Source organism: Paramisgurnus dabryanus, chromosome 11 (assembly GCF_030506205.2).
Source record: "Paramisgurnus dabryanus chromosome 11, PD_genome_1.1, whole genome shotgun sequence".
Lineage (NCBI taxonomy): Eukaryota > Metazoa > Chordata > Actinopteri > Cypriniformes > Cobitidae > Paramisgurnus > Paramisgurnus dabryanus.
In genome coordinates this window covers 626708-650053 of record NC_133347.1, presented here as the reverse complement: position 1 = coordinate 650053, position 23346 = coordinate 626708, and the positions used below count along the sequence as shown (strand labels likewise).

General features: G+C 36.9%; 1 protein-coding gene across 2 annotated transcripts in view; it reads right to left on the bottom strand.

The window, feature by feature from the left end:
• lrrtm4l2 (leucine rich repeat transmembrane neuronal 4 like 2) overlaps positions 1–9469 on the bottom strand; it is a 40334-nt gene extending 30865 nt beyond the window's left edge. For both annotated transcript variants that reach the window (XM_065248225.2, XM_065248224.2), the window contains exon 1: positions 9065–9469. In XM_065248225.2, the coding sequence (XP_065104297.1) occupies positions 9065–9068 (4 nt within the window). In that variant the 5' untranslated portion in view covers positions 9069–9469. The remainder of the gene's footprint in view (positions 1–9064) is intronic.
• Between the last annotated feature and the right edge of the window lie 13877 nt (positions 9470–23346).

Sequence of the window (23346 nt, the reverse complement as noted above, 5' to 3'; positions counted from 1 at the left end):
CAATTTTTAAATATGATATAAAATGAGAACTATATTTTATGGCAGAAGAGATGCAGCAGTTCGACCTCGGCGCGCAGTAGCATCATCACTCCTGACTCATCCCCCTCTCGCTCTTCCGTCAATATTACTGCGCCTGAGATCGAAGTGCTGCAAACCAAGTGCTCTTCCGCCATACAATATAATTCTAATTTTATATCATCTTAAAAATTGACACATTTTGCTTTGTGCTACCACACTTACTCGTGTAACTACTCCTTTAAATAAGGAAAACATGGAAGTGTTTGGTGGCTTCTAAATTCAGTCCTGTTTTGATCCTAAGTAGGGGTGTGACGAGACACTTAATCCACGAGACGAGACGAAACACGAGATTGGGTTCACGAGAACAAGACAAGACAATATTTTTAAACTTTTTAAGAAACCCTCAATGATAAAATAAATGAATAAGAAATAATAACACATTATTTTTAAATGTTTTAACTAATCAAGGACTGGCCCTAACAATTATTTTGCTAACTGATAATGAAGTAATTTGTTATTTTGGGGTAATAAAAATAGACCCAAGTGAGCAGTAGCATTTAAAATTACCTAATAATGAAGATGCAATAATAATTGGTTAAAATAAAGTATTAAAACCAAGTTACATTAAACAACATTAACAAACACATTACATTTATGGCATAAAAAGCATTATGTATGTATTATAACAAATGCCTGCAGGGGGCGATAGTGGACTTGTCTCGGGGACGCTGTTTTCACTTTCACTTTCACTTAAGACGGAGAGAAACGCTTATTTTTAGCCAAACAATGGATAAATCCATATTAATATTTAATATATGTCCATTTCCTTACACTAGAAATGATACAGACGCTTTCATTTTTTGAGCAAGAACATGCAGACATTAAATCATGTAACTCTGTGTGAGGGTTTAATTTGCTGAGACTTCACATCTGACACTGATCAACACACAAACACACAACGCGTCTCAGACTTCACACGAGCTCCCAAACGAACCCAAACAAAAAAGCAAACGCAATAAAAGACAAATATAATGCATGCACTGTAAAAGGGTCCAACAGAAAGCTGCATCCTTCAGAGGTCGCATATGCAGGCTGTGTGAGCAAATTACAACAAATTGCGATTAACTAAATAATTAGTAAACTTTATAATTGTTAATAGTCTCTAATAAGACAGTGATGAAGTAAATGCAGTTTAAAAATGTGACCTCCGAAGGATGCAGTCTTTTATTTGAGAAACGGCCAGCACCTCCACAAGAAATCTCGCAAGACACGTTATCTCGCGAAACACATTTAATCTCGCGAGATCTCGTCGCACGAGATCTCGTCACACCCCTAATCCTAAGGAATGGATGGGGCTAGGCTAAATGCTAATACATTTACAACGCGCTATACAAAGATTAAGTGCACGCATTAGAAAACGATAGGGATGTATTAATACATCTAAATTGAGGTAAGAACATAGTAAAATATAGAAAAATGGCGGTGTTTTCCTTTAAGGTACAGTAATATACCCAAACATTGTATTATGTATAGTATACCTTTAAAGTAGGGCTGGGCCATATGACCCAAAAAATTATCGAAAAAATTTTTCCATATCAGTCGATATCGATAATTATCATGATAAATAACAAATCTTTACTCCTGTCAAATTTAAAGGCAGATTTTTGCTCCTGAATGAAAATTGTAAAAACCAGACAGTTAATAATGGTTTTAAACTACTTTTTATTCAGAACATGACAAATACAAAAACTAAAATCTTGTTTTAATGCATCTGTATTAAATGTAAATCTATTTGTTATGAAATCAACACATTTCTGACACAAAAGCAGCAGACTACTGTCACTTTAAGACCCAAGACAGACTGCTTTAAGTTTCAATATACTGAGTAACAGCTGTTTATGTTCACTGAAACAAGAAAGAAAACTTAGTTCAGTGATCACGCGTGTGTTATACATATACGAGCTATACACGCTGATAAATGGATGTCAAGAGTGTCACGTTGCTGTGAGAGCGCACATACGCAAACACTATATTCACTGCAGTGGTGGATCTGCTGCTTTTCCTCAGTTTCCTGAATTTGTGAATGTCCTGTAAATATACTGTCCTGTAAATAAAAACTGTGCGGACGTGTGCGTGCGCAAGGCGGATGCTGAATGAAAGTACAGTATACTGCACCTATTGTGTCTGCTGTGTTTGACGAACCCTGTTTGCGCGTCCAACATTACACACAAGAAAATGTTTCCGCGCATTTGGATTCCGTGATTCCGTCCGTGTTATCCGCATCGCGAAAATCATAGGTCTCTACTAATAAATGAATAACTTGCCTCATCTTCCACTCCTTCAAGTCTAACTGTCACTGTGATTGTAAACCAAGAGCGCGTGCCGCATCCGGAAGTGCTCGCGCAACATTACGCACAGTGCGAAAACATTATCGATCACTTATCGAACTGTCCTTATTGTTTTATCGAAAAAGTTTATATCGCCCAGCCCTACTTTAAAGGTACAAAACGAAATGGTTACAGTTTGGTATCTTTTTTTCCTGACAGTGTACACTATATAGATAAAAGTATTTTGATCCCCACTTCTAATAGACTTGTTTAACTTTTCCTGTAATTCTGATCAAAACAAATATTAATGCCTATACCATATAATATCATTTAAAGAATTTTGTTTCCATCTTTGTTGAGACCGTTTTGAAAGAGCCTTTTCTGTAACAAAATCTCTGTACCACTGTGTACAAGTCATTGATGGATTTGGGGGTGATAAGTGTTTGGCTCCAAGCCTGCAGGTCAAACTAAAGGTGTTCAGCTGACCAAACTGTAGCTATACAATCAGAGGCACACATTTGTCGATTCACATTTATTTGTATAGCACTTCTCTCAGTTTCTGTCGCAAAGCAGCTTTATAAAGAAACAATGTCTAAATCTTTTCATGTGTTGGGAGGCATATCTGACAGAGACAGGATCCTGCCGGGAGCAGCATTAAGAATTGTGATTACGGGAATGACCTAGTGAGCACCTATTACGTTGCTAAAAATAAAGTTATTAGGTGTAGTGTTGGGCGATATGCCCCATTGTGAGATCATTTTATGGGGCGGCACTGGTTCAGTGGTTCATGTAGGTTGTATTCAAATCGGAAGGTTGGTAGTTCAATCCCTGGTTCCACCTGACCAATTGTCTAGGTGTCCTTGAGCAAGACTCCTAACCCCAGCTGCTCCCGACAAGCTGGATGGCACCTTGCATGGCTGACATCATCCACCTTGAATGTATGGGTGAATGTGAGGCAATATGTAAAGCGCTTTGGATGGCCATTGGTCTATGAAAGCACTATATAAATGCAGTCCATTTACCATTTCTATCGTCAGCCTGTGAGACCACCGAAACACAATGGTATTGGGGGGCGGGCAATAGTTTATTTATTTGTTCATTTTATACTCATTAATGGCAAGCCACATGATTGGTGGACAAAAAAGAAGCTGATTTACTGATTTATTTAAGAGCAACACCGTCACGACCGCAACCTTCTTAAAACTGATGCCATTAATCCTGCGTGAAATTTTCGGCTGAGTACCAGGGAGCGGGAACAACACAATCGATGGTTTTAAACTTTGCGTGCCATCTCTAGTGCCAGGAAATGACATAGCCGTGCATATTACTAGCTAGTAAGAGTCCCAGTTTTCTGCATTACAAGTTCACGTTCAAGAAGGTGTCCATGCCGTCCGTTTAGGTCTAAGCAATAGTCCAAGACGCGTGCATTACAAGGTGTGTGCGAGAAGGAATCTGTGCATGTTACAAGCTCTCTTGCGCAAAGTGAAGCACACAAACCCTCTCATGCAAGGAAGAGCACGCAATATTGATTTTGAAATTGTCCTATCGCCTGTGAGATCAGCGATACACAATAGTATCGGAGGGTGGGGCAGTAGTTTACTCATTAGTTTATTCATATATCATAACATTTTTTCACTCATTGGTTGTCACTTGATTTATTGGACAAAAAAGAAGCAAGAGCAACACATTGTTATTATCGCAACATTCTTAAAACTGATGCAACTAAACCAGGAATGGGCAAACTTCGGTCCTGGAGGGCCGGTGTCCTGCAGAGTTTAGCTCCAACCATAATTAAACACACCTGAAGCAGCCAATTAATGTCTTACTAGGCAAACTAGAAACTTATAGGCAGGTGTGCTGGGGCAAGTTGGAGTCGAACTCGGCTGGTTACGGCCCTCCAGGACTGAAGTTGCCCATCCCTGAACTAAACTGAGCCCGTCATTTAAACCCAGGCGTTCTAAAATTTCCTGCGTGCCAGGGAGCGGGAACAACACACTCGGTGGTTTTAACCTCCTGCACGCTTACACCATCTCTAGTGCAAGGAAATGTCAGAGCCGCGTGTATTACAAGCTTAAGTGCGAGGAAGAGTCCGAGTCATTTGCATTACAATTTAGGTGCGAGAAGGAGTCCATGCCACGCACACTCAGGTCCGAGCAAGGGTCCAGCACATTAAGTACAGATGCGTGCGAGAATGAATTCCTACGCGTTACTAGCTCTCTCACACAAAAAGTGAACCCCACAAACCCTCTCATGCGAGGAAAAGCACGCAATGCGCATGTTAATGTGAAACTATGATGATAATAATAATAACCATTGCCAACTATCATCATGAAAGCCTGCCATTGGCGCTATATATTTTAGAAGAACATTTTCTGGAAGGCCTGAAATCATAAAAAATGCTGCCGCTGGCTGGTAACTTTTTTGGCGGAGAAAGAGTTAACATATGAAGAGCTCTTTTCCAAAACGCGATAACGCCATTTAAAAAAAAAAATGAGTTTGTCATGTCATTTGGCTGTGTACTGAACCTACTCACTGCTCCATAAACGTTTCATGTCAAATCATTACATTTTCTTGTTAAAGGAATAGTCTACTCATTTTCAATATTAAAATATGTTATTACCTTAACTAAGAACTGTTGAATCATCCCTCTATCATCTGTGTGTGTGCACGTAAGCGCTGGAGCGCGCTGCGACGCTACGATAGCATTTAGCTTAGCCCCATTCATTCAATGGTACCATTTAGAGATAAAGTTAGAAGTGACCAAACACATCAACGTTTTTCCTATTTAAGACGAGTAGTTATACGAGCAAGTTTGGTGGTACAAAATAAAACATAGCGCTTTTCTAAGCGGATTTAAAAGAGTAACTATATTGTATGGCGTAATAGCACTTTTGGGAGTACTTCGACTTGGCGCAGTAACACCCTCCCTCTCCCATTATGAGAGTGAGAAGGGGAGCGGACTTTTCAGGCGAGTCGAAGTACTCCCAAAAGTGCTATTACGCCATACAATATAGTTCCTCTTTTAAATCTGCTTAGAAAAGCGCTACGTTTTATTTTGTACCACCAAACTTGCTCGTATAACTACTCGTCTTAAATAGGAAAAACGTTGATGTGTTTGGTCACTTCTAACTTTATCTCTAAATGGCAGCATTGAATGAATGGGGCTAAGCTAAATGCTATCGTAGCGTCGCAGCGCGCTCCAGCGCTTACGTGCACACACACAGATGATAGAGGGATGATTCAACAGTTCTTAGTTAAGGTAATAACATATTTTAATATTGAAAATGAGTAGACTATTCCTTTAAAATGTAGGTACAAGATGCCGTTCTCTTCCAAAACGCGATAAGCACCGAAGCCTATTTTTAGCCTAAGCGCGATTTATCCACTCGACCAATCAGAATTCGATGAGCGTTTGACGCAATCCAATGGCGCGCTCTGAACAGATGTTTGTTTATGTTCATTCATTTCTCAAAATAAGGATTAATGTCATGTTAATCCATCATCTGGAGAAGGTACCCGTTTGCTAGCCGATCTTCATCAAAGTGTTTGGTATGTACAACTTTCGTTTCGGAACTGGCTCGTTTAATACCGTTTTGTACGTTTCTCCTTCACGATAAAGTTTTTTTCCTGTGAAGAAGCCTGCTAACGTAACATGAAAAGTACTGAATAGTTTGATAGCCTGCTGATAGACAGACTGGCATTTGATACATTGACCATGATAAGGTACTATTGTAGATTGTGTGTAGTGCTTAAGTACAAAATGTGGCTAGTGAACAATGCAGGGATAAGTTGTGCTTTTTGGATTGGACATTATGAGCGCATTGTTACATGGTATGTCATTGAGAGCAGATCGAGGGGAGTTCGCTGTGTGTGCGGGAGTTCGCTGTGTGTGCGTGTGAGGTTAATACAAACTGTGTGTAGACGAGAGAGAGAGAGAGAGAGAGAGAGAGAGAGAGAGAGATGTGAAATATATAAAGCAAAAGAGGTTCCTAACGTCCTGCTAAGGAGAAAACTGAAATGGTGGAGCAAGTAATAGCAAGTTAGTTATGTGTAATTCTGTTTATTTCATACTGGCTCCAATGTATATCACAATCTGAATAATTTACTTATTCATTTATAGTATGAAGAGTCCCTGAGTGAGTATATGTTGCATGTTCTCTTATTTGTGTTTTTTTTTTTTTTAAAGAAAAAAAACATACATTTATGGTAAAAAAATCATGGATTCATAGCGTTTTGAAAAAAAAATAACTTTGAATTTATAATCAAAAATATTTTTGTTTGATTGAATAATCATTATTCAACATGTTCAGACTGAGCAAAAAAAAAAACAATTTTAACAGAATAAATTGAATATTCACAAAATGTGTGGGTCTAGGTAAAAAAATTACTTTTTCTGAAAACTATTGAAATGGATTTATAGCGTTTTGGAAAAGAGCTCTTCATATACTAACTCGCACCGAAAGAAATGTAAAATCATGAAAAATTAAATAGGGGCTTTTAAGTAGTCAAATCAGTTCATAAGAAGTAGTCATCCCAATACTTGTGTCCATATAGTGCATTTCAAGTTCATGAGGACAAGCAGGGAACCCATTAAGGGCTGCATTGTTGCATTGACTTTTTTGAATGTTTTTCTTCTGTCCTCAGAGTATAACATTAAATGCATAGCTAATCCTAATTGAACTCTTTTATACATCATCCAGTCTCAGATGATTGAAACACAGGCCGTGGAAAGAGAGGTCAAACCAAACTATGCCTGAGGAAAGGATGAAAACATCTTATGGTAGCGTGAGTTATTCTTTGAATGGTGCGGTGGAAATTAGGAACCATTCAACCCCGTCTTTCCCCGTAGCATTTGCTTTTGAAGTCGGCATTAAAAGCACTCATATCCCATCTTGCTTCTGTAATTCGACACATTTCAGATGTTTAACAAGAAAATGGATTTTATTTTAAAGGAATTGATTAGATTTTAAAAAGTGAGAGGTGCATACATCAAAAGATGATTGTGTTCCTAAGGTGTGTTATGGATGACTTCATTATCCATTTTTAAGGAGCTTGTGGGGGCTGAAGGTCAAGTTCACCCACCAGAACATCTCCCCCGGTATCCCAATGGTAACACTGTTTATATAAATGTGCATTAGTGTTATTTGCTGTAGTAGATCTGGTGAACTGTATTAGTGCTGATCTGTTGTGCGTGAATGGAAATTCTGAATATTCCTAATAGTCTTAGATTTGTGCCATATGCACAGATACCCTTCATGCCCCGGAGTCTTGAAGATGTAATGCATTTTATTGTCAGCATTAAATTTAATGAATCTTAATAGACCATGCATTCGTGTTTTATTTTGCATATATTAGATGTACATTTAGATATGCGGCTTGATGATGTATTATTCATGTCAACATAATACGGCACATATATTGCCGCGGGAAATGGTTTCAGAATGGTGTGAGAATTCTCTGCATTTTCAGATGTACTGTAGTAAACTTCGAAGCACATGTTTGTAGGAGGACCTCAAGTGTCATCCAGACAAGTCCAAGTAGGCGGGACCTTCAACACAATTGCTGGTTGAGCTTAAATTCGATTAGGCCATGGCCAAAATTTTATTGTTTCTAACCGACACTAAATCAAGGATGTATGATATATCGTGCTTAAAACCTTATTATAAGAGCTGTAAGAACTTCCATCAGGTTCTGACTTTTTTATATGAATTGAAATTGATTATCTGTCATGTATAGTAAAATGAATTCTGGATGTTAGAGGTTAATCACGACCCATCAGGGTATTCGAGGACATCTGTAGTGACTGCCAGAGACCGAGTACAGTAACTGCCGGGATAGATGTCTATTTATACCTCGTACGGAAGCTGCGTAAGGAGTCGGCGATGTCCGTGGATGCTCACTAATACGCTGCCTTAATTGATTGTGAAGTGGCTACAAGGATTAAACTACTTGTGGATTTCAATGGAAAGGATAGCAGAAATGTACTGTAGAATTGAAGCCCAGGAAACCTTGGAAAAGTCCAGAATGTGAAGATTTCCAGATGATCTCTATCATATTCCACTGCACTGCCATCAAGAGACCAATTACACCACTGTAAAAGCTTCACTTTTATATGAGTCAGACAAATCACAGGGCGTTTCAGTGCATGTAATATGACATACGTAACGTACATCTGTAAAAATGACCCTTTGAACTGCATGATCTTTCGCTGCACCTGTTACTTGCAGAATTTTCAAGATATGTACCTGTCAATTTGACCATTAATAAGGACTTAATTGCAACAAAACCATGTAAAAATAGATTGTATGCTAGAATATTTTTAGTGTTCTTTACATATTTGGGATGACAAAGCGAATTCTGTACAAAGTCTGATACTTATACAACATTGAATCTCTATATTTCTCTATAAACTACATCTCTGGCATTTGAGTGGATGAATGTGTTTAGTGATTAATGATCATGGAGGAGGAACAGAACAGGCAGAAGTCTGGTGGAGAAATTGATAGCCCAGTGAAATGAAATGAATGCAAAACAATTGCATATGCACGCAGCTCACATTCATTGAGCGCTTTCAAAAACACATTGCGTAATTATTGTATTTGCAACGCAAGATTTAAGTGCAATTCGCATGGCACGTGTGAAAGGCTGTTTGTCACGGCAATCCGACGACATGTTCATTTAACAGAACGAGAGAAAATGTTTAGTGCTTTATTTCTTACCCATTGCACAGCTTGTCTTCCACTTGGATGTTAGAAGCCAATTCAGTCCCCGACTTCAGAAATCCCCTCTGCGCTTTTCTTTTGGTGATGCCAAGAAAGAATGCAAGTAAATCGAAAAGCGTCAGTTCATTGAATCTGAGTTGAATTCAAACGCATAACTCCGAAAAACAGAGTTAGGTGTCAGGTTTTCGCTTCCCACGAATATTAAAAACGGAGGTGATCACGTTAAGATGCGCATACGATGTAAAACGCGGTCATTAAATTGAACAAACCAAATATAGAGAAGTTTTATAAGACGCGGATGAGAAAAGCCGTCATGATCCATACTGTTGCTGTGAAAGGATGCTGTATACGAGGTGTCGCAGCATCAGCACCAGCGCGCTCTTTCCGAACGGACGTGTTGCATGCGTCCGTTACAATGTTGCGCTGCGAGCGATTCAGACGCGTCGCGGACAGACGGCAGCGCTCGCGTCACGCATTTGGCAGAGAGGGAGGGGGTGGTGTAGTAGTTAAAGATCCGGGCGTGTAGCTGACAGGCTGTAGGTTCAAACCCAAGTGTTGGTGAATCACCGTTGCGCACTTGTGCAAAACACTTAAACTTGGATTGAACCTGCAGTAATGCAGTACAGTCATTATAAGCAGTACATTTTTCTCTTCTGGTATTTGATGGTTTTTCCTGGGTGGCAATACGCTTTCGGAAAAGAAAGGGTCCCAATCTGTCCCTTGGGCAATTCCCTTTGAAACGAATGCACTAATATGTTCCATTTAGGTATGTTTTTACCAGGTACCAGTATGTACCTTTTGAAGTACTAATATGGACTCTTTATGTGTAAATCGAAAAGGGTACTGCCCCAGTGACAGCTAGAGATCATTTTTGACAATTTTTCTGTATGTCAATTTATTAAGAAATATTCCAGGGGCCTCATTTATCAACATTGCGTAGAAAATGCTCTATATTTGTACCTACGAATGAAATTTAGAATGTGCCTAAGTACAAAAAAATCGGGATTTATCAAACGTGCGCACGTGGTTCGTACGCACATCAGTAAGTAATCCTTGATGATAAATCCCAAGTGTTCTTAAGCACCATGCTCGTGCACGTTCATGGTCTTTTGCATTCCGAAACGCCTCCGATGAACCATATATGGTGACAACACCTCCCGTTATAAGTCACGTGGTTGTGCTTTTTCCCTCATAGCAATAATGGCAAAGAGAGCGTAAAAGAGGAACTTTACAGACACAGAAATTGAGTTACTGGTGGATGAGGTTAATAACACATCTGTTTGGTTCACTTAGTACGGGAGGAATGACTAACAAAAGAAAACAAATCTGCATGGGAACATGTTACCAGTGAGTTTAATTCCATTGGGCATGAGAACACTTCTAGAAATAAAAAAGTGGTTTGACATTAAATTATCAGCCAAAAAAAAAAAAAAAACGCGTCACAGCACACCGACGTGAAATCAGTCCAACTGTAGGAGGACAGACAATGAAAGAACTTGGACAGCCGCATAACCATCATCATCGGCGCGATCTTTGAAAACGCGCTCCCGGCGGAATGGATTATTTGCCAAGTCTTTCAATAATGCAAGATAAGCCATTGCACTGTGTCAAGCATTTGACGGAGCTTTCTTACATAGGGTTAGACACTAATTTCATTAATTAGCTTCAACACTGATTTGCAGTTACTTTATTAACAGTAATCATTTTTAACACCTTGGGGTGGATAATAAATAGACAAAGTGTTCTTTTAACGCTGGGGATGGAAGGTCCTGTGTAGTATCGCTATTCTACCACTAGATGCTCTGCGTACGCATACTCCGAGGTGTGCGTATATTTACACACATTTCTACGTATAAGTGCAATTTGATAAATTCCACACTTTGCGTAAAACTGTTCCTACGCACACTTTACGCACACTTCTGTGCGTACGAACGCTTGATAAATGAGGCCCCAGGTGTTTCATCATATTTCTAATTTTCTCTAAAGGTTTTATAAAATGTTATAAAATATAGTGTTCTTCGTAGAAGAATATATGCTTTTTTCATGGCATCACTGTGAAGAACCATTTAGTACCCAAGGAACAGCATCGCATTTTATGGGAATGTATTTGGATTCCACATTTGGAAAAAGCAACACCACAAACCAAAACATATTAGCAGTTGATTTGATCAATTCTGTCACTTTATTAATCAGATATTAGCTTTGGTATAAGCTCACTTGAAAATGTTCAGGATCATTAGATGTGTTTATGGTGCTTTGGAGGTCCATCTGAAGGCAGGTTCACTCGGAGGTGCCATCATGCAAAAAATATAACAGTAAAGAAGATTGTGTGTGCGCGCTAAAGCGTTTCATGGGTTTTTAGAGCTCAATCACTGAATCAAATTGGGATCGCTCAAGGTTTATAGGAAAGCTTTAAAGACAGGTAAGAGGATTCACTGATTAGCATGTAATTGAACTGTCATTGTGATGTCTGAATAGTTGGATCTGACCTCAGATCAGATCTCTTCAGCTCTGTCCATAAAGCAGAGAAAAGGACAAATATTCACGTTTTATATAATGAGATCGTTTTCACCAAAGGACATATGGGCTCTGGACTACAGCCTGTTTTTGTATTCAAGTCTTTTGGCTTTTATGATATTTTACTGCAGCTGAATGCATTAATAGTCTCCTGTCAAAGTACAACCACACAGCAGACAATCCTTTGGCTTTGAAAGGCCATGAGAAGTTTGCCAAGAATGTCACAGAGTCTTAGAGAAAATATGCTCAATGCTTACTTAAAGTTATTTGGTTGTTTAAACGGATATTTTTACCCAAAGCACGTTTATGTTTTTAATCTCCCTTGCAGGTCTACTCCTTTATATAGTTTAGTTCCCCCCTATATTGTTTCGAATTTGTATGACTTTTGTTTTGTTTTGCATGAGAGTTTGTTAAACCTTACGAGGAACAGATGGAAATATAAGTCCGTTTTATTATTGAAATTGCTTTTATCACCTTTAGCTCACAGATTAATAGTTACACACAAACTGATGCTGTTTGGCGTCATAGACATAAAACCTTGCATAATGCTGCTTTACACATCTCACAGAGAAGAAAGTCAGATGATAAGATCTGGAATGGCATGACGGGGAGTAAAAGATTTTTCATTTTTGGGTTTGGATTTTGATATCCCTTTAAGTTTAGAAATAAATTTGGTATTCCCTGAGGAATGTATACTGTATTGACTATTTATTGCTTGGTTAAAATCAGTCTTGGAATATATTGAAATAGTTGGCAGACAGAAGGGGATGCTCTGTGATCTTTCATTAATGTCAAATGTAATTATGTTGTAATTTTCTCATCATCAGCCAAATCCAGCAGCTGCTGTTGACTCGCAAGCGAATCGTAGATAAGCAGCTCTATCGGATTGGACGCGTGTCAGCTGTGTTTTAAAAATGACTTTTAAAGGTCTTATTAACATCATTCAAACAGTATACAGTAGTTTAAGTTTCGTCATGTGTTTGTTGTGGCTTAACAAGGATGGTGTAAACTTGAACCCATGTGTTTCGTTTTATTGAATGACCTCCATGCAGTCTCATAAAGAGTTTAGTATTATGAAATAATGGTTGCATAACCTTTGCTTGATTCACAAGCTTTCAAAGAGAAAATAGAAGTGCATTAACCATTATTATATCATTAAATGTGAGTGTACAACATTGTGCTCTCATCTGATTGGATAAAGAATATTTAAGGTGTGTTGGTATTTAGCATCACTGTTTGCTTTACTCTCCTTGTCTGTGTTCATAGACAGACTGTCTGATAGTTAATTCTGTCTTAGCTTCATTTAAAAACACATTTTGTTTTGGCGGATCAAAATAATTGGCCATAATACATTTGAATGTAAGTTGCTTGATATCAGTTTGTTCCTTTTTTGTAAACAACATCACAATTGCAGACCTGCTGTTACTGAATGTCAGGATAGCCACACTCTCGCTTATGCAATATTGCTGAGAAAAGACATTGCAGAAAAATAATGAGGTGAGACGGAAAGTTTGTCCACCTGTAATTTTCTTTACTTATTTTGGGACAAAATGTGATACTAAGTGCATTTTGTGCATTGTTTTCTCACTTCATGCATATATTAAAAACTTATGTAATGTTCACCAATATCTTTTTCCAAAATCGTCCTTTATGCTGGGTACACATCAAAAGATTTTAATACTTATAAGATTTTCAAAATGTGATAGACCACAAACATGAGGATAAAAAAATCCTAGATTTAACATTCTGCTCCTATAGTGTGTGGTGTGCCATGATGTGTCAAAGACAGCACACCTCACACAAACAGATTTTTTTAACCAAAGTCTCGTAAATATCAAACATATATTTAATATATACTAGATTCGTGATCGGGGCGGCTCCGACGTTCTTCCAGAGCTCTCTTTACAGACCTCACAACAAGGGAAAATCTGATAAGATAATCTATAGAACCATCATGATAATCGGGACATAGCTAGGATTGTCGGAAGGGGGGAAATCGGCCCAAAATAAGCCTGATTATCTTTTGGTGTGTACCCAGCATTTGCTGTCACTGGGGCAGTACCCTTTCAAAAGAGTTCATATTGGTACCAAATGTATACACACCTGTACCTAAATTGTACAAATAAGGACCTTTTTTAAGGGTACTGCCACAGTGAGAGATTGGGATTGTTTATTGACCATTCAGGGCTCAACGCACATCATTTTTTATACTGACCCGTTTGGGCCAGTGGTTCAGGTTTTCACTTGGCCTGCCAAAATTTTTACTGGCCCCAATAAAAAAATGTCAGTGTCACATATTTAAAAATAACAATATAAATGTAAAATATATTTGTATACATATACAAAAACGTTCCAACGAAAAAAGGCTCCCAACTTTTCTGCTTTATCTCTAAACTGACAACAAACTGTGCAAAATGTTGCATTGTTTCTTTCGTCGTGTTTTACCCAAGTAAATGTCTCCTTCCAAGATGTTAAATAATATACATTGATGAAAATATATTTTAGTGACTGAGGGTAAAGCACTGGGCCGATCGGGCAAGTGACAATACATTTTACTGGCCCGAACGTCTCTCATGCTTGCTCTGGGTCCTTAATGTTGAGCCCTGCATTTTCTGACAATGTATTAGCGTTTGCTATTGATTGAAGCCATTAGTAATGCCGTGATAGTGGCTATAAGTACAGAATCAAACTATATTGCAAAAATTTCCATATTTAGTACCACCAGCCGATCATTCCCATCAAATTATAATAATCCATTTACAAAGTGGTGTGTGGTTTTCTTAAAGGTGCAGTGTGTAATTTTTAGAAGGATCTCTTGACAGAAATGCAAAATAATATACAAAACTATATTATCAGGGGTGTATAAAGACCTTTTTATAATGAACCGTTATGTTTTTATTACATTAGAATGAGACGTTTTTATCTACATTCACAGGGTATGTAGGGTCCCCTTACGTGGAGGTCGCCATTTTGTGCCGCCATGTTTCTACAGAAACCTTTAACAGACAAACTTTTTTTACTAAGTTGTCTCTGACGATGACATGTTTTACCGGTGACGGCTACTGTAGCTTCTCTATGTGTTTCAAAAGCGAGGGGTGAGCAGTGTATTGAGCCGTTAGTTGCAATTTGCAACCTCACCACTAGATGCTTCTAAAATTTACACACTGCACCTTTAAGGTCAGACATCATTGAAAACTTTATTTTAAAGGTCATGTTCTTCCTTATCTAATTTTTAAACCCTAGTTAGTGTGTAATGTTGCTGTAATAGCATAAATAATCCCTGTAAAATAATAAAGCTTCTCTTTCAGGCGATATATTTTCTTTAATAAAATTCCTCTTTCAAAGCCTACAACGAACGGCCGGTTTGGACTACAGGCATCTATTTCCTGCTTTAATGACGTCAGTAAACCGTTTTTTTTTTTTACTAAACTCCGCCCACAGGAATACATCAGTCGCCAGCTTTGGCTCAAGCAGCTCTGCTAAGCTAAGCTGCTATCGAATCACAACACACTAAACAAACTACACAATCAGAACTCGATACGTATTTCTGAAGGAGGGACTTCATACAACAAGGAAGCCTGTTTTGAGGACAGTAAAAACCGCAATATACAGATAAGTAAATTGTGTGGAAAATACCGTGTTTTTTACACGTGAAACATGAACACATGTTATATTGCGCACTGTAAACACAATCAAAGCTTTAAAAACACAGAAAGAACTTTAACGTAAGCATATTGAGGGCATGTACCCATATCATAGAAAAAGTTAATATGAAGATTACTTTCAATACTGATCCGATCCATATTATGCAAAGTATTCTGGTAAAACGAATATGTGTGTGTAAAACATATGTTTGATCTATAAATGTTACCATGGCTGGACCACAAAACCAGTCAAAAGTCGCATGAGTATATTTGTAGCAATAGCCAACAATACATTGACATTTTATACCAAAAAATCTAGATATTAAGTAAAGATCATGTTCCATAAAGATATTTTGTAAATTTCCTACCGTAAATATGTAAAAAATGTATATCATTAGTAATATGTGTTGATAAGGCGATTTTCTCAATATTTCACTTTTTAGCACCATCAGATTCCAGATTTTTGTATCTCAATCAAATATTGTCCTATCCTAATGGAAAGCTTATTTTTCCAGCTGTCAGGTATTATGTATAAATCTCAATTGACTCTTTTGATGTTTTTGTGGTCCAGGGTCACATATTTATGCCGTTCTGCATTGGTACTTGAGAAGCTTCTACGTGAGTTATCAAAATAATAACCTGAAGATCACCGGATGAAAGAATTTTAGTTCCCATGAAAGTAGTATATGCATTAAAACATCCAGAACTTGGGTAAATCTAACATGCTTAAAGCGTTTTGTTATTTTTTTGTGAGTTGTACTGATATATAATTAATTTTAAAAAACACCTACCACCTTGCACTGCATTCCCAAAGAGTGTTTTTTAAATGTCATCATGAGAAAAACATCTTAATATCAAGTACTCTATGGTCTGTGTGAAGCTCTTCGCTCCCGGAGGAGAAAGTTTTTATTCAGTTCATTGATGTCTGTTAAAAATATTGCTTATAAGGTTATTACAGATTCAGAAACGTTGACACTTCTTTTGCATTCCAGTCACTTTGAACGTGGGATTGTGTTTAGATGGTTTGATATTGAATGGTTTTCATTAAACTGCGACAGCAGAACACGTCGGTTTATTTACATCAAGACATTTTAAAGCAGTAATTTGATGTTTGTTTCTTTTCAGCTCAACTCAAGTTTATATGCATGTGTGTTTTTATTGTTTTGGCCACTGTTTTGTTAGAGAAAAGCTCGCTTACTGTATATTGTAATAAGACTAAACTTAATGCAAGACTTTTTGCTTTGACCTCAGGGTAATAACTAAAATAATCTCTGTGCTGTTTAACTGCTATAAGTGTGTGCTTGAAGCAATCCCGCTGTCAGCGCACAATATTTTGTAGCTGTGTCTTTATTCTTTGACAGTGGCCGATGCTTAGAAATGTTTAAGCAAGCATTTAGTCTTTATAACATTTGAACACTATTCAGGCCTGTGTGGCATTTACTGGTGCTGTATCAGATCCTGTGGTTTGTTGTCCATTCAATAAGCTCTTTGTTCAGTGTAATATTATGTGACCAGGAATTAATAATCCATAGCCTCCTAAAACACATGGCAATATTTTCAGTGGTAGAATACAGTGTCCCTCAGAGAAAAACATGACATTTATACATACTTTATTTTGCTTTATCGAGTATCTTCCTGTTTTAGTCTCCAAGGTAGTGTTGTGTTTGTGTGTGTGTTTGTGTGTTTGTGTGTGAAGTGACCTTTCAGTGTCAAAAACAATTGTGCAGGTATATATGATGTATTTCTGAAAGTGGTATAATGAATTACATTTCAAATGTATGAGTAAGCTAAAGTTTTAATCCTGGCTGTGAAACCTGCCCATACTAAGTTTAGACATTTATGAGAAATTGCACTCTGTTACTTCTGTTAAACTTGATAGATTTTTTGTGTGCGTCAGTGTTGTCGATCCTCGAGCTTGTTGAAATAATTTTTGAAAATCCCTATATATATTTGAATAAGAAAAATGCTTTAAAAACTAGCCAATTCCTGAAAACCAGGTACAATTTGTATGTGTTTTACCGTTGATATTTAGAATGAAATTAATCATATAAAACATATGATTATTTTAAAAACATGAATTAACCCCCACCCATAACCCCAACGTCTCGGAGTGAAAGCAAATCGTAATGATTGTGGATGTGCATATTAATAAGAACTGTAGACAAACTTTATGTTGGCTTGACAAATCCTGTCCTGAATGTATAAAACAGTTAGACAAAAGTTCAACAGGTTTAATGTGGACTTTTTAAGATGTTTGGTTTAACATTTTATCTGGTAGTATGAATCTAGCATGATGTCAGCATGATTTAGCACAATGTTAACATGATTTAGCACAAAGTTAGCATGATTTAGCACGAAGTTAGCATGATTTAGCACGAAGTTAGCATGATTTAGCGCGAATTTAGCATGATTTAGCACAAAGTTAGCATGATTTAGCATGAAGCTAGCATGATGTTACCATGATTTAACATAAAACTAGCGTGATTTAGCATGAAGTTAGCTTGATGCTATCATGATTTAACATGAAGCTAGCATAATTTAGCACGAAGTTAGCATGATTTAGCATGAAGCTGGCATGATCTAGCATGAAGCTAGCTTGATTCTATCATGCTTTAGCACGAAGCTAGCGTGATTTAGCACAAAGTTAGCGTGATTTAGCATGAATCTAGCTTGATGCTATCATGCTTTAGCATGAAGCTAGCATAATTTAGCACAAAGTTAGCATGATATAGCATGAAGCTAACATGCCCACCCTTCCTTTCTTATTTCAGAAGCCATTTCACTCAAAAGTATGTCACGACAAGGAAAATAAGACAATCGCTACATCAAATTCATGAAGACATAGAACAGGTTTCTCAAACTGGGGTAACAGGGGAATTGCAGGGGGTTGATGAAAAATTACCAGATGAAGGTCCAATAACGGATAATAATAAAGTAATGTAAAAAACTACTGATAAAAAAGCAGATGAAAGCAAAAAGTAAATTAAGTTAAACATGCAAATGTGGTATTGAATTACGGAAATATTTATGGATGTAAAATCTTAGGGTGTACTTCAAGTAAATAATTTAGGTCAAGGGCGTTCAGCTGACAAAAAAGTAAAAAAAACCCTGCCAAAAGGAACCATACAGCTAAAAATGTTTCTTCTAAGTTGCACACAAGTTTATATGTAGTGGAAGAATGTTTTTTGAATGGCATCGATGTGAAAAACCTTTTATAGCATCTTCATTTTTAAGAGTGTACTAGACATAAATTATTATATTGCTTAAATAACCAGACAGTCTAAACAGGTGCTCTGCCTCTCCTACTGTAGCGTTTGTTTCCTCTGGCACATTTCAATTTGACAAACTCTTAGTACCTAAACATCTATTTAACAAAAAATGACCCACTAGGAGCAAAATCATTGGGACAAACTTCATTTGAGGTGGCAGAAAGCTATGATGAAATGGAGAATGATATCATGACAATGGTCCATAACTGCGCTCCTTTATTTTCTAAAGGCTTTTGGAGGAATGAGCTGGGTCCAGTTAATCACAGAGAGCGCTCACTGTCAGCTCTCATCTGAAAGTAATTAAGAAATGCTTCAGAAGACCGGCGAACCGTCCGTCTCTTATACTGCTGCAGGAAGAAGTGAATGAGAGAAGCATGAGTCTGGAACGAGCGCGAGATGAGAAAGCTTTTAGTTCCTGGCAGGCGTAAGGCGCGAGACAAAATACTGTAGGGAGAGTGTTTAGCAGGATCTTCTCCTGTGCTTCATTAGAGGGAAACAGATTTTCCTTGCTTCTTTCTAAATCAAGTTTTGTTCGTTACAAATTATATCAGCATAACCATTTAAACAGCAGGTTTCTGTTTGTTTATTTCTTAACACCATTTCAGCATCTATGTCTATATTTGTGTCAAGTGTTTAATACAAACCAGTTAAGGAAATTCATTCACGCTCTCAAAACAGTTTTACCTCAGTTTAAAATCAAACGCTGCCCTTAGAACAGTTTTACCTGTGTTCAAAACACTGCTATCAAAACAGTTTTACCTGTGTTCAAAGTCAAACACTGCTCTCAAAACAGTTTTACCTGTGTTCAAAGGACTGCTTTCAAAACAGTTTTACCTGTGTTCAAAATCAAACACTGCTTATAAAACAGTTTTACCTGTGTTCAAAACACTGCTCTCAGAACAGTTTTGCCTGTGTTCAAAATCAAACACTGCTCTTAGAACAGTTTTACCTGTGTTCAAAACACTGCTCTCAGAACAGTTTTACCTGTGTTCAAAACACTGCTCTCAGAACAGTTTTACCTGTGTTCAAAATCAAACACTGCTCTTAGAACAGTTTTACCTGTGTTCAAAATCAAACACTGCCCTTAGAACAGTTTTACCTGTGTTCAAAATCAAACACTGCTCTTAGAACAGTTTTACCTGTGTTCAAAATCAAACACTGCTTATAAAACAGTTTTACCTGTGTTTAAAACACTGCTCTTAAAACAGTTTTACCTGTGTTCAAAATCAAAACACTACTCTTATAACAGTTTTACCTGTGTTCAAAGTCAAACACTGCTCTCAAAACAGTTTTACCTGTGTTCAAAATGAAACACTACTCTTAGAACAGTTTTACCTGTGTTCAAAGGACTGCTTTCAAAACAGTTTTACCTGTGTTCAAAATGAAACACTACTCTTAGAACAGTTTTACCTGTGTTCAAAACACTGCTATCAAAACAGTTTTACCTGTGTTCAAAGTCAAACACTGCTCTCAAAACAGTTTTACCTGTGTTCAAAATGAAACACTACTCTTGGAACAGTTTTACCTGTTTTCAAAGGACTGCTTTCAAAACAGTTTTACCTGTGTTCAAAATCAAACACTACTCTTAGAACAGTTTTACCTGTGTTCAAAGTCAAACACTGCTCTCAAAACAGTTTTACCTGTGTTCAAAATGAAACACTACTCTTAGAACAGTTTTACCTGTGTTCAAAGGACTGCTTTCAAAACAGTTTTACCTGTGTTCAAAATGAAACACTACTCTTAGAACAGTTTTACCTGTGTTCAAAACACTGCTATCAAAACAGTTTTACCTGTGTTCAAAGTCAAACACTGCTCTCAAAACAGTTTTACCTGTGTTCAAAATGAAACACTACTCTTGGAACAGTTTTACCTGTTTTCAAAGGACTGCTTTCAAAACAGTTTTACCTGTGTTCAAAATCAAACACTACTCTTAGAACAGTTTTACCTGTGTTCAAAACACTGCTATCAAAACAGTTTTACCTGTGTTCAAAGGACTGCTTTCAAAACAGTTTTACCTGTGTTCAAAATCAAACACTACTCTTAGAACAGTTTTACCTGTGTTCAAAACACTGCTCTTAAAACAGTTTTACCTGTGTTCAAAGGACTGCTTTCAAAACAGTTTTACCCGTGTTCAAAATCAAACACTACTCTTAGAACAGTTTTACCTGTGTTCAAAACACTGCTATCAAAACAGTTTTACCTGTGTTCAAAGTCAAACACTGCTCTCTAAACAGTTTTACCTGTGTTCAAAACACTGCTCTTAAAACAGTTTTACCTGTGTTCAAAGGACTGCTTTCAAAACAGTTTTACCTGTGTTCAAAATCAAACACTACTCTTAGAACAGTTTTACCTGTGTTCAAAACACTGCTCTTAAAACAGTTTTACCTGTGTTCAAAGGACTGCTTTCAAAACAGTTTTACCTGTGTTCAAAATCAAACACTACCCTTAGAACAGTTTTACCTGTGTTCAAAACACTGCTATCAAAACAGTTTTACATGTGTTCAAAATGAAACACTACTCTTAGAACAGTTTTACCTGTGTTCAAAGGACTGCTTTCAAAACAGTTTTACCTGTGTTCAAAATCAAACACTACTCTTAGAACAGTTTTACCTGTGTTCAAAACACTGCTCTTAAAACAGTTTTACCTGTGTTCAAAGTCAAACACTGCTCTCAAAACAGTTTTACCTGTGTTCAAAACACTGCTCTAAAAACAGTTTTACATGTGTTCAAAATGAAACACTACTCTTAGAACAGTTTTACCTGTGTTCAAAGGACTGCTTTCAAAACAGTTTTACCTGTGTTCAAAATCAAACACTACTCTTAGAACAGTTTTACCTGTGTTCAAAATCAAACACTACTCTTAGAACAGTTTTACCTGTGTTCAAAACACTGCTATCAAAACAGTTTTACCTGTGTTCAAAGTCAAACACTGCTCTCAAAACAGTTTTACCTGTGTTCAAAATGAAACACTACTCTTAGAACAGTTTTACCTGTGTTCAAAGGACTGCTTTCAAAACAGTTTTACCTGTGTTCAAAATCAAACACTACTCTTAGAACAGTTTTACCTGTGTTCAAAACACTGCTCTTAAAACAGTTTTACCTGTGTTCAAAGGACTGCTTTCAAAACAGTTTTACCTGTGTTCAAAATCAAACACTACTCTTAGAACAGTTTTACCTGTGTTCAAAACACTGCTATCAAAACAGTTTTACCTGTGTTCAAAGGACTGCTTTCAAAACAGTTTTACCTGTGTTCAAAATCAAACACTACTCTTAGAACAGTTTTACCTGTGTTCAAAACACTGCTCTTAAAACAGTTTTACCTGTGTTCAAAGGACTGCTTCAAAACAGTTTTACCTGTGTTCAAAATCAAACACTACTCTTAGAACAGTTTTACCTGTGTTCAAAACACTGCTATCAAAACAGTTTTACCTGTGTTCAAAGGACTGCTTTCAAAACAGTTTTACCTGTGTTCAAAATGAAACACTGCTCAAAACAGTTTTACCTGTGTTCAAAACACTGCTATCAAAACAATTTTACCTGTGTTCAAAACACTGCTATCAAAACAGTTCAAAATCAGATACTGCTCTCAAATCATAAACAAAGTGATCAAAATTATATACAGTATCAAACAGTGAGTAAACAATACACCAAAAAATAGAAAACACATTGTTCAAAACATATAGTTCTCAAATCCTGATTGGAAGTTCCAGACAATTGGACATTTACAGTGTACAGTGATCCTTTCTAATTTTGTATTTTTTTATTTGTACTGTAAAAAATTTTTTTTTCAAAATCACAATTTGTGTAATTTGTTTACAGAAAAAAGGTAAAAAAATTAATTCATCCACAGTTTACATGAAAAAAAATACTGACACGTACAGTATAATTGAGGACACAGTATATTGACAACATGGCTAAACATTTGTTTATGAACAATGACACAAGAACTTACCATTTTGATGGGACTGACATGTTCACTGATGTAAAAATTTACTTTTTAGAGATGAACTAAGGATTTTGAACAAGTTACATGCTTTTGCAGGACATCCATGATGTTGTTCAGTTTGTATGAATTGTTCTGAGAAATTTTAAGAATGATTCGAGAAATGCTCCAAGTAACTGAGGAAAAACTGTAATCTCAAAACAATTTTCTTATTTTTCCGTCAATATATTTTGATGAATGAAATCATGTTCCATCATAGTAGCTCGAAATTGATCAGAAATTACTCTGCTTTGCTCTTTGCAATTTTTTTGCTATTTTTCCTCCTTGTACCCCTATTTTTACAGTACTGTACCCTGCATTGTATTCAAACTTGTCCTTTGTTTCTGTGATGCAGTATTTCTTGTTCTTTCTTGATATGAACCTGCAACCAGTCAAAATTTGTTGAGCAGTCAGTGCTGTTAACAAAAGGAAAAGACAATGTTCAGTGCAATACACTTGTACAATATACAGCATACAAAGCACTGTACTACATTATACAACAGTTAACTGGCTTATTTTGGTTGTGTCAAATCATTTGAAACAGGTTAAATCAATTTTGAGTGGTTGTGTTTAATCAATGACATGTGTGCTCTATTTGTATTTGATTGTTGCCGCTTGTGTTTAACAGTTTGGATGACATGTGCATTACAGTGCAGAATGTGTTTAGAGTTTTGCCAAAAAGTCTAAGTGAGATCTGCAAATTGTGTTTTACCATGTGAAATGGTTTAAATTACTGACCACAGACTGCACAATTAGCTTAATGAGTTTAGGCAACTGAGAACTTTGTTCAGCCAAATAGTTTTAGTGTTTTAGCAATTGAGAAAAACTGAAATAACACAGCTTACAATGACTAAGTTTACATGTACA